The 12,117-nt window shown below is 41.0% G+C and overlaps 1 protein-coding gene across 2 annotated transcripts; it reads right to left on the bottom strand.

Moving 5' to 3' along the window:
- Nucleotides 1-1,988: 1,988 nt before the first annotated feature.
- Nucleotides 1,989-12,018, bottom strand: pafah1b2 (platelet-activating factor acetylhydrolase 1b, catalytic subunit 2). Of its 2 annotated transcripts, none has more exons than XM_048231856.1 (6): nt 11,695-12,018; nt 10,761-10,842; nt 9,985-10,074; nt 7,988-8,104; nt 6,949-7,071; nt 1,989-4,076 (listed from the first exon to the last, which is right to left on the bottom strand). In XM_048231856.1, exons 2-6 carry the CDS (start codon nt 10,839-10,841, stop codon nt 3,798-3,800), a joined length of 690 nt encoding a protein of 229 aa, XP_048087813.1. In that variant the 5' UTR covers nt 10,842; nt 11,695-12,018; the 3' UTR covers nt 1,989-3,797. The 2 variants fall into 2 exon arrangements, with proteins under 2 accessions (XP_048087813.1, XP_048087822.1); XM_048231865.1 differs by having other exon boundaries at nt 11,699-12,018.
- Between the last annotated feature and the right edge of the window lie 99 nt (nt 12,019-12,117).

The following is a 12,117-nucleotide window of genomic DNA, read 5'->3' as shown; positions in this document are numbered from 1 at the left end:
CCACTCAGTTCGCCTATAGAAGTGTGGTGTGTGCACAACAACATGTTCTGCTAATCTGAGCCACAGCATTTAATGGTAACCTGTCAGATGTCCACCAGCTCTAACACTAACTAACAATATACTAGCAATATACTGACTAATGAGGCATAACCACTGATTTCATACATGATGCAATCTAAACATTATAACACTTACACTATTAAAACCAGAAGCATTACCAGCAATGCTTTACCAATGCACCCCTACAAGCAAGATCGCTGCATGTCATTCCAACATGCTAACCTATGCTGAAATATAGAAAATATTTATGCTGGCATTTCAAGAAGAAATACTAACCAGGCTCTACTAAGTGCTTCTTAACTCACCTCAAGCAGGGACTCTGAGCATGGCACCAGGCGTAAAGGCATTCCAACACAGCACCCCAACACAGATGGCATTCTAGAATCCAACACAGCACCCCAACACAGATGGCATTCTAGAATCCAACACAGCACCCCAACACAGATGGCATTCTAGAATCTGGCCTGCTCGGGCTTTGGTGCACTGGTGTGGTGAGATGGCGAGAGACGACCCTGCCAAAACAGCAGTCCTAACTCTGACTGGCATGACGGGCTTTCTCATATTGCTAATGACACGGATGCCAACCATTGCGCTATAGGAATCAGATTCCTCATGCCATCATTGCTCTTTAGGATTACTTTTGGCTGCAATTGTGTGTGTATGTGTGTGAGTAGTGTACATGCATGTACAGTGTGTGTTTGTTCTGTATGGACTAGATAAAAAAGCACAGAGTTGCTGATTAGATATGCTGACTCCTGGGTCCCAAAGGTAATTATGGTAGCAGTAAAAATGTATGGTTTTGAAATGACTTTACTTTACCTGGCAACGTGTCACAGACCTTATCTTATATGCTGAAGATTCTAAGGACTGTGTTCTGTTGGCAGATGACTCATATAACCAATTATATAGCACATGGTGTTTTAACAATATGTGAAAGTTACTAAAAAAAATGACATTAACCTGGATAAAATTAAACACAGTTTCAAATGTGATTCATACTTTATATGTGCAAAAGCATTGGTACACCAGGCCATTACACGTTAGGGTCTGAGTGGTGAAATGTCCAAGTGCTTTTGTCCATATAGCGTATTTGGTAGCATAAATTCAGACATAGGAGAGATTTGTTTGCTAATGTGATACTGACATATGATTCTGAGAAATAGAATAGATTGTATTGGCAGTAAACCCTATCTTTACAAATTAGCCATTCTGTCAGGAACTGCTGAGCTAGAGAGGCTATCGCAACACAACTTGATCCTATAACCTAACATGAGCCATTGAGTAGTCTCATTAGGGACAACAGAGGGTAAGAATGTAGTAGCAAGCCTTGCTAAACTGCTGTAGCTTAGGACCATTAGCCATCAAGCTGCAGACCCATTGAAACATCAAGGTTCCACAGGTCATCAGGTTCCCTGGTAAGGACCCCTTCCCCTATCTGTTCTGGGGAAGGGAAGGGTTATTTGATCAGAATCAAAACAGAGGAATGCGACAATACCAGAACAGCTGAAAAGATATCCCACCCTGAGAGAACAGCTGCACCCACACATCTCTCTGCTATCATCTAGAGGTCAACATCTAGTACTACACTTCAGTATATGTGCTCTGCATAGACATTTATTTTGCATTTGGGAAATCAAACTGAATTATGGCCTTGAAATAACTGACTTAATTTTCCCCATAGCTAAAACTATATTTACATTATGGAGCAAGAGCCATGTGCCAATGACAAGACAACTTTAAAAAAAAAAGTCCCATGAGACTGTACTTCTTATATTCATAAAGGGGACATACGCTGTATAGAACAAAAGTGGAACTGTATCATAAATCATGTGAGAAGTTATTTCTGCACCAAAGAGGCATTATCAGCTCTATAGTCTTATTCAAATGAATGTTTGCCTTCAGCACTCCAACAAACACACGAGACAGGCTTACAGGTATACCCCTTTATTGGAATTGGAATACAGGGATGTGCCACTAGCCCAGGCAGAGTGCTCACAGGACACCACCACAGACACAGTACACGCACAACACTAGTTCGTCAAGCTCAACACTGACATGTTATATACAGACGTATGCTTATTTACACCTCACCTAACGCACAAACACACAACGCTCTAAAGGAAGCTTATGCATTTTAATGCTCAGGTACGCTTTTGCATTCCCAACCACACACACACACACGCACGCACGACGCACGCACGCACGCCCTGTAACACACACACCCACATACACACCCTGTAACAGACAGACCGAGATGCAGGGACAGGTGAGAAGCATGTTAAGTGCTTAAGACACCACGGTCGTGCATTGGATGCTTAGTGGAGGTTGCAGTATCCATTTCAGTGAATTTTAAGGCCAGACACACTCACTCTCACATACAAACAAACAAACAACGAAAACAAACAAACAAAAAAACGAAAAACACATATTTCCAGGGCCTATTCTGTTCGACACAAGTGTGCAGGTCATTTTCAGAATGACGTCACAAGTGAATAGTGTTACTATAGTGACAAGTCCGACCAGCATAGGTGTCGGAGAAGCAAGACAGAAACGTAGTCATATAGCCAACAAACTCTACACAAAGGACAGAAAAACAAACAAACAAAAAACACCAAAAAAAAGTTGCTGAGAGAAAGGCTGACAAGGAGAGAAAGACTACGAGAGAGATGTGAAGTAAGTGCATTTGTTGTGTGAGAACAATCAAAAGAATTCACATCACTTGTATATCTCATGTATATCGTCAATGAGTGTGTGCAACAGAGAGTGAATTAATTAATTGAGTGAGTGAGTGAGTGAGTGAGAAACAAGAGAGAGAGACACTATCAGTAAAGGCCTTTTTAGTGTTGAGATCTTTACGGCTCTTTACGGCCGCCGCTGTCGTGGGAAGGCATTGAGATTCTGGCATTCTGGAAGAAACACAATCAGCAGACAGAGCAGGCCATGCTACAGTTCACAGGCCGCTCTGGCACAGCAAATGTGACACTACGTTACGTGTTCACAATACAGTCGAGAACAGTAAACTGTGCACTTGAAAGCTTAGACAGGTCTGGGAAGGACAAAGCCAAGATGACATTAACTACAGTTACATGTCGAAATCTGACATTCTATCATAGTGTCAGGTTTAAATAAAATGTGGAGTAATTTACAAGCATTCAAAATCCACTTTTTTGAGGGGTGAAATAAGACAAAACTAAAAACTGTATAGACTAAAATTAGTAGGTCAGTTATATGTTTGCTATATATTACAAATTATGTATGTACATTTTAAACGCATCACAGCTCTCTATTGAGCTTCAGGTTGCCTTCATGGGTGGAATATAGTGTATGTCTGCACAACATCCACCAGGGGGCACTACTCAAAAATCTTTACCCTGTATGTCATTTACAGATCAGACTCAGGTCAGATCAGATTCAGCCCTCTCTCTCTGTATCTCTCTTTCTTTCTCTCTCTGTATTTCTCTTTCTCTCTCTCTCCCCCTCCCTCTCTCTCTGACTGTGTGACAGTTAGTGTGAATTTGAGCCGAATTAAGTTCCCTCTGTTTTTTGTACATTAGCTTAAGAACCCTCTCTCTCATCCTCAAGCCCTCCCTCTCACTCCTTCTTTCTCTCTCTCCATCTCTTTCTTTCTCTCGCTTCTCCCTCATTTCATTGCTACATGACAGAACCCCCCTCCCCCCACCCCACCGGAGTGACTGAGAGACGGTCCTCTCATGCCAACCCTTCCTCCCTCCTGCCTTTCAGACCAGGGAGGCCCGCCTCTCCTGGGGCGTCTCCTCCAATAGCTGCATCAGCAGCTCGTGGAGGGGCGTGGCGATGGTACTGTAGCCGCTGGCGGTCAGGTGCAGGTAGTCGAACATGTCCCTGGCCGTGATGGCGCCGTCGGAGTGGACAAAGGCGTCACTCATGTCCAGGAACTGGACGGGCCCCACGCGATCCAGTGTCGAGCGCAGCAACCTGTTCACCATTGCGTTCTTCTCCCTCAGAGGGTTGGGCTGCTCCCCCCGCGGCAGTAGACCCTGAGGACAGAGAGCACAGGGGGGACAGATGAAGAGAAAACGGACGAAAGATAGGTGCCAGATCTGGGATTTGGCTGGGCAAGGTAAGGCTGGTATATTGTATGGGCAAAATTCATACACATTGATAATTCAAAGTGCCTTACAAATGAGCAGACTGAACACAGAAACTAATAGGGTCAAAACGGTACCGGTCGCAGTGCATGAACACTGTAAACAAGACCATACAGTTAAGAACAAAATTATTCACACCCCTGGCAAATATTGATTTAAAGTTGTGTTCAGAAAATGGGACCTGGTAAACTTCTCAAAGTCAATGGTAACACTAAAACAAGGGGCTACATTAAGATTTTTGGAGGAAAAGATCAGGCAGGCTGCCCCAATAGGCGGCATTGGACCATTAAACCACGCAATGATCCAAAACATACAGCCAAACAAGGCAAGAAATGGTTAACAGAGAACAATATCAACATTTTAGAGTGGCCCAGCCATAGTCCAGACCTCAATCCGTCACAAAAGTGAGCATGAGGCCAGAGTGATGGCAAATAATCGTTCCTGCCTCAAAACCCGGGTTGCTGCTAAAAAAGGTGCGGTCTAGAATCATTGTGGAGACATGGAGAGGCTTGGTAGGTACTATATGAACCATTTTGAGAGCTGTGAATGCAAATAAAGATGTTTCCAGTGATTGTTAAAAAGGGGTATGAATAATTTTGGACACGCCATTTTTCATAAAAATGTTAAAAAAGACAAAAACACTTTTTTTGATGCCATGCTTCTACCACATTGTCTTACAACCTTTTATCTTGTGGCAGTGTCATTTTCAGTCAGAACAAACATATCAGTCAAGAGAAAATATTTAAATAAAACTTTAAATCAATATCTGCCAGGGGTATGAATAATTTTGTTCTTAACTCTAGATAGACTAAAAGAATGAGTGACGCCTATTTAGATTCAAAATGCCGTGGCACGTCTAGTCTTTAAACAGCCAAAGAAGAAGTAACTCTGTTAGTTACTTTTGGCTTCTTATAGCAACCAGGATTCAATTTAAATCCCTCACTCTGGCCTACAGGATACTGGATCTGGATCTACACCTTGTCTATGGGCCTGGCCTTCAACTCCTTTCACACAAAAGATGGGAAATACTATCAAAATGATTACAGTACAGTGTAAATAAGCAAGGCATTGAGACATACAGTACTCTGACTTTATGGCCACCAAAGGTAGGGAGTCATCACTTTCTTTTGTCTCCCCTTTACCATGCTGGTAAATCTGAATGAATTTGACTGTAGCTTACTTTGGTACTCTGGTTTCTGTAAAATGTAATGTAAACAACATGTCCATATTGATACATGTTTAAACATTTAGGAATTGTTGCTTTTCAACTGCCTGCCTTTCATAAGTGGAAAATGCATATTTAAGCAGTGCTGTCCACTCTAACTTTTGTGTGCACGATCTAAGCAGCATAGAACTAGCTCAAGTGGGTGATCTGGTGGGCTTCAACCATACAAACAACCATAAAACCACACCAGGCTTCTAATTAAGATCTGCTTTTATTTGTACAAACCTGTAGTCACACCAGGTCAATGAAAGGGACCTGCGTCTAATTGGGACTAAGTCTTTTAATTGAATTTTTGTACTTTCCAATGTAAATTTGTTCCATGATAATTGGCAATAACCATAACCATAATCATTTTGCCCCTTGGCAATATCCAAAACATAAGACAGCTGCCAACAAAGGCAGATCCCAGCTGAACACTTCCTTCAACTGATTTTCAGGAGAGCAAGGTGGCATAATGGAACAAAGCAAGCAGCTGACAGATTTTTCACTGAAAGCAAACAAGATAGAGCCAATCATAGTTTGGAATGAAGATATTTTAACTATGAAAAAGGGTATAAAATGCAATGTTAAGTTTACAGTAACTATGGGCAGTCACCACTATCTCAGGGTTCCTCCTCTAAGTGAAATGTAAAATTCCATGACTTTTCCCTGACAAAAAAATAAAATGAATTTCCATGACCTACTATATAATGAAGAGTACAATTAAAGATTTCAGAACAGACGCATAGCGTTCAAAAATCTTTTACTTTTTAAAAGAGGAAGGTGTATAAATGGGCATTGAATAAACAAAGTTGGACTAACCACAATTACTCAAGCAAGCAGAAAAGCTAATAACCAGATATACACCAATCCTGAGTGGAAATATATTTGTATTAATGTATTTTAGAAAGTACATTTTAAACGGCTACAACACAATTCCCTGATATTCCATGACTTTGCCCCAAACATGATAAAATTCCCTGACTTTCCATGTCTGTAACAGACTTTACAAAATTCCATGATATTCCATGACTTGTGGAAACCCTGCTATCTACACCAACCAAGGCAAGACAGAAATCGCAAAACACTTGACTTAACATTTTCACAAATACGATATGTGCATGGCTCTGTCTACCCCCAGACTTTAATGGACATGTACATTTATTCTGAAAGTTTGGTAGAGTGGTTGTGTGCATATCCCACATTTGCCTGAAGACTCTGTCGGGTCGAAATGTTGCCATTTTTTATTAAAGTTTGGGAGCTACTCTGGTGTGAGGACATTCTCTTTTGCTTTACATTATATTCATCCTAAAAGACCAACCAAATGCAATTATTTTCCAACTATTAGCCAAGCCGAACTATTAGCCAAGGTTTATACATTGATTTTGCAAAATTCCTTCAGCTATGAGGTTAATACATGGGGGAAGTTAATATGGTATTAATATGGATTAGTTTTTTTAACTTGCATAAAACACTGCCCTGCGGTTTATACACAATGTGGCTAAAACAGAGGAAATTACTGTACACACTATGATAAGATGAGATACACAGACTTACCAGGACAACGACTTTAGACCTGGGAAGGCATGAGCGTAGGTACTGTGTGATGGTCAGAATCCCGCCTGCAACCTGTTCAGCATTGTGCTCATGGTTATTGGTTCCTACCCACACAACTGACACCTGCAAAGGGAAACAAAGTGGAGTCAAATATATGCTTTAAATACACAGAACCTCTCTTTCCAAGCCTGAAGCATTTCACATGTTCTCATTCTGAAGACATCAGAGAGAAGTTTTACACATGAAAATGCGATGCATAGTGCACCTAATCCTTGCATATGGGTTTCAAGCTCGGCCATCTGGGGGACAGAGGTCTTCTTCAAAGCTTTCAGCATTGCTCATGATTCAAGGATTGTTCAGGACTCGAGAATTTGGCATGCCACAAGTGGCATCATACTTTTCCTCCTCTGTGGGGCAATGTTGCAAGGATCAAAACTCGGGTCAAGTGGAAAATTACAGGAACCCTCACGCCATCTAATGTTTTATTGTTTCACTGAACCAACAGACCATACAGGTTGAGTACAGCTATGTACAGTATGACTGTTTTACTTGTTGGGGATGAGTATGTGATTAATCTCTTCACTTACCCCAATAATGTTCGAATTACTGAATAAAAAACCTAAGGACATTTATCCTGCAGAGGAGTTCCTTCTTACATCTCGTGACAGTGTGACTTCAGCTGTGCTTCTTGGTCTGTGACGTAATGCTTTTAGATGGTGTAAGATAGCGATTTTTAGATAATACACTATACCACACCTTTGGTCGTTAATTGCCACACCCCGGGGCACATTGTTTAATAAAAGAGAAGCGCATGGCGAAAAAACCCCAGTGCAAGATAGGAATATGCTTTGCTTCACTCAGATTTACACCTGCTAAACAACTAGAAATAAATAGCGGAGGAATTGTATTGATGTCTTTAATTCTCATAGAAAATATTCCTATTCCGTAGCCTATACGATTCTGTGCATTACAGTTGCATGTGCAGTCTACATAAATGATGTCATACCCAAGTTTATAAGAGCCATTAATCAATTCCTACCCGAGGTCTGATGTTGTCCAATTCCCCGTTCTGAAGTCTCCACAGGACGTTGCAGGTGGTGTCCCCTCCAATGCCAAAATTAAGAGCATGAAGAGGAGAGAAAAGCTCCCGCCACACCTGCAGCAACAACAACAAAACAATCATTGATGATATCATCATCATTCATTAGGGCTGTAACAATATGCGAACTAGAACCAGTCGTCGTATCGTGATACAAACATCCACAATCTCAATCTCATATCACGATTCGAGAAGACAGAACAGCGATACACACCCCTCTCCAACCCCAGCAGCTGCAGATACAGCCTCTTTTCATTTCACTAGTAACATTATAACACATCACAAAATTCAATTAAATTAAAAATAAATAACTAAATTATTGTTCTATTTCACTGTTTCCCCTAATGTAGCGGTGCCGCTACACGTTACCACTACACCACCCCACCCAAAAAACAAAACAAAAAACGTAACCGTGGCTCAAAAACCGTGTGCTTGGAGTATCATTACACCTCTGTCATTCATCAATGCATTTTCAACAACCAAAAATAGATATAAATAGAAATAACTGCACACATATCATATCTGTTTGCTTACACTGAAATCTTTCAGTGTAACTGTACTTCTATACAGATCCAGGGATCATTTCAAGCAGAATGATAGCAGCCAGAGGAACTTAGGTCTACAACCACAATCTGGGACATGCTGATTTAAGAAGACTATCATCTTCAATGGTGATTATTAAAAAGGCACAGATCCTACAATGTCTAAGGCCATGAATAATATCTTCTTTCTTTTCATTTGTAGGGAGTCGAAATTAGTTCAGAAAAGCCACATTAGTATACAACATCTCTAGATGTACACCAGACATAGAAAGCAATGTTTTGCCCACTGCACTCCAAAATAGAGCACATTTGACATGTGACAATAGTGACCACCCACTCTGGGAATGGAAGTAAAAATTCCCTTCATTTCCTCCTTTGAGAATTTGATTATAATTCATGATATCGTGAAGAGTGAGGAGCAATTTGTGGCCATCTGATGAAAAGTGTTTTTCTCACCTTGAATGTTGAATTTGCTCAATGCAAACGGTAGGAAGTTAGTCATCTTGTCTTAAATTCAAGAGGAAGTATGTTAAACTATTGTTAGGTGGGAACATGTTGGAAAATGTATCATTCGCAATGGCTGATGAGATGAGTAGTTTGATTCTCTCAGAAATTAACATATGCACACAGTCTTGTAACCTCTTTTTTTTTTTTTTTTTTTCTCTCGTTGTATGTTCACGATTCACTCTGTCTCTGGTAAGCCTTAGGCAAAGTCTAAAACTCCTTATATACAGATTTTTCCAGATGTCAATGGAAAAAATGAATGGGAAACTTAGTTCCAAAGCCTGAGGCATCGCAGAGGTGGGTGGTCATTGTTGAGCTCTATAGACCTCTCAAGTTCACCTGCAAAAAGGAATCAAAGCTGCCATCTTTGCCCATAGGTAGATCTGGGTGTTAATTGAAGCTAACTAGCTATGGCAAGTTGCATTGCAAGTTAGCTCTGTTGTAGCAAAAATCTAAGTTTGCCGTCTTAACGTACAGAAGATCACAGCACCCACTTGAAGGCAGAGGACAAAAGTGTGTTGAGCAAAACGTCTGCATTTCAGACCTCTTCATCCCCATGAGAGTTTAACAGGTGCGATAATTCAAAATCCCCATATTATTTTCCCATAGGAAAAATCGCAACACACAGGATCTCAAAGAAGGCAGCTTTTTTGTAGGCGAACTTCAGAGGTCTATTACGTTGCTGCAGATTTCAGTTCCATGAACCAGTTCGAAACAACCAACAATGCAGAGGAATTTACTTACAGCTAATAAAAATACACCCAATGACATATGAGCAATTTATGAATTAAATCAGATAGACACTAAAAGTAAAAGAAAGCAGAGGGAAAAAAACTTCCATGACAGAACACACAAGAGGACACACACTTAATAAAATAATTTAGCACCAACCTCATACTGCTGCATGAGTTGAACCATAGAGTCTCCGATGAACAGCACGTCTGGTTCAGCATCCTTACATTCCATCACAAAGCGATTGTGCTACACGAGAGAGAGAGAGAGAGAGAGAGAGAGAGAGAGAGAGAGAGAGAGAGAGAGAGAAAGAGAGAAAGAGAGATTTCATCTTTAAGGGGCAAACTGGTCAGGCACTTTGGACTAGGGATGCACCGATTGTGAAAGTCAGGGGCCAATACCAATATTTAAAAAAACATTGTTACTTAAGATAACATTGTTACTAAAATGATATTGTTTTTGTTGTTAATTATGCACTTTTGTGGCAGGGAAACAAAATATTCATTATTTAAAATATAACAAAACTGAAGCATTTCCAAGTCTTTCAGCCCTTCACAGCACTATGTGACTCAATGTGTCAGTTTGTGCATAACACAATATTTACCTAGTGCAGAATTGATGCAACACAACAGATCAGCCACTGCCAACAGTCAATGTCATATTATAGGCTGATACCAGTCAACATAGCCGATATATATCGGTCCATCCCTACCTACCTTGGACCTTCTCTCTTAATTTGTGTTTATTGGCCAAAGACAGACTATGGTTCACCAAGAACATGTAACAACAGTAGTGATACAAGTCAGCCACAGCCCACACAGGCAGTGTACAGTAGTTTAAATATATCGCTGCATTGGAGCATTCAAACTGACCGGATAGATGGATCACATTTCATTGTGATGAAAAGCCCTTGTCACACACACACACACACATACCTGGGACATCCACCGTCCATCTCCTTGCACATCCTGTACAGGGACAGGCACAGCAGCAGGGTTTTGCTCCTCCCCACTCATCCTGCAACAGCAACAACATTTACCCTAAATACTAAACGGCACACTTACTACCAAGGACACTACATAAAGTCATTCTCAGTCCGTGGACTATTAAAACGCCCACAATTGTAGGCTACTATTAAACTTTTTAAGGCTTATCTTCAGGTGGACCTGCTTACTGCTGAGGACTTTTTAAAGAATGTTCTTATTTATTAGACGTTATTTTGGTATTTCAACTGTTACTGAATTGTTATCTGGTGGTGAATTTAACAATTTGTCCATTGATGCAGCCTTGTTGACAGAAAACGTTGACCGCGCACCGTTCAGTAAAAGGCACAAACAGTAGCCTCCACTCTGCATTCGCTTTCAATTCTTTGATCTTCTTTTAAGACCTGCACAACAACAATCCGCTTACAAGGTGAAGGCAGAGTTGGACAGCTTCCACCCTGATCCCCAAAGATGAAAGACGAGACCATATGATCCCCATATAGCCGCTAACACAAAGGACCCGGTTGTATGTTTCAAGGCCTCGGTCATACATGATGCTATGAGAGCTCGATGCAGACAGATAGAGCACACTGACGTTAGGCTACTTCATGGAGGCCTGTGACGAATAAGCCGAATGAAAATGCATGCTAAATACGGGAATAATGTTAAGGCAGGGCCTACAAATACAAAACAAAATGTATAGAAAAGTGTTCTGACGTTGGTGAATGCAAATGTGTGTATTCAGTTTGATAGCATCGAAGCTCAAAAACCAAACATCAACAGTTAACTGGCCATTTCATATTTTGCCGAAAAGTGGAAAAATAAACATAATTTTACATCTAAACTTGTTAGTTAGTAACAAACCATACATGCTCGTGTTTCGTACCTACTAGACGGTAAAGAAGATTCTGTCACGTAGACTGCACAGTGCACTAATGTCAGTCTGATCGAAGATGCTGGTGTTGTGGTGGAGCGGATGTTGCTGTTACGCACGCTCGGGTTCTCCTCCTTTGTTATTCTGCTAGATGGCGTCGAAGTAACCAACAGTTTTCATAATATGGTACCCTCTAAGATAGTCTTTGAAACTTGATTACACAAATGTTGTAAGTAAATCACTGAATATTTTGGTAGAAGCGTGTCGATTGTCCATACCACCCCTGCCTGCCTCCCGCTCTCTTCCAGCGTTACCGCCCTCGCTGTTACACACTACTTCCGCCTCCAGAAGTCGTCGTCACGCACTTCCCATTAAAACATGTACGGCCCCTGTAGCGTAAAAGCGTGATTTGACATCTAGTGGTGATGCTGTGTA

Source organism: Alosa alosa, chromosome 2 (genome assembly GCF_017589495.1).
Source record: "Alosa alosa isolate M-15738 ecotype Scorff River chromosome 2, AALO_Geno_1.1, whole genome shotgun sequence".
In the NCBI taxonomy this organism is placed as follows: Eukaryota; Metazoa; Chordata; class Actinopteri; order Clupeiformes; family Clupeidae; genus Alosa; species Alosa alosa.
Note: the sequence above shows the minus strand (reverse complement) of the source record. Positions and strands in the feature narration are given on the sequence as shown.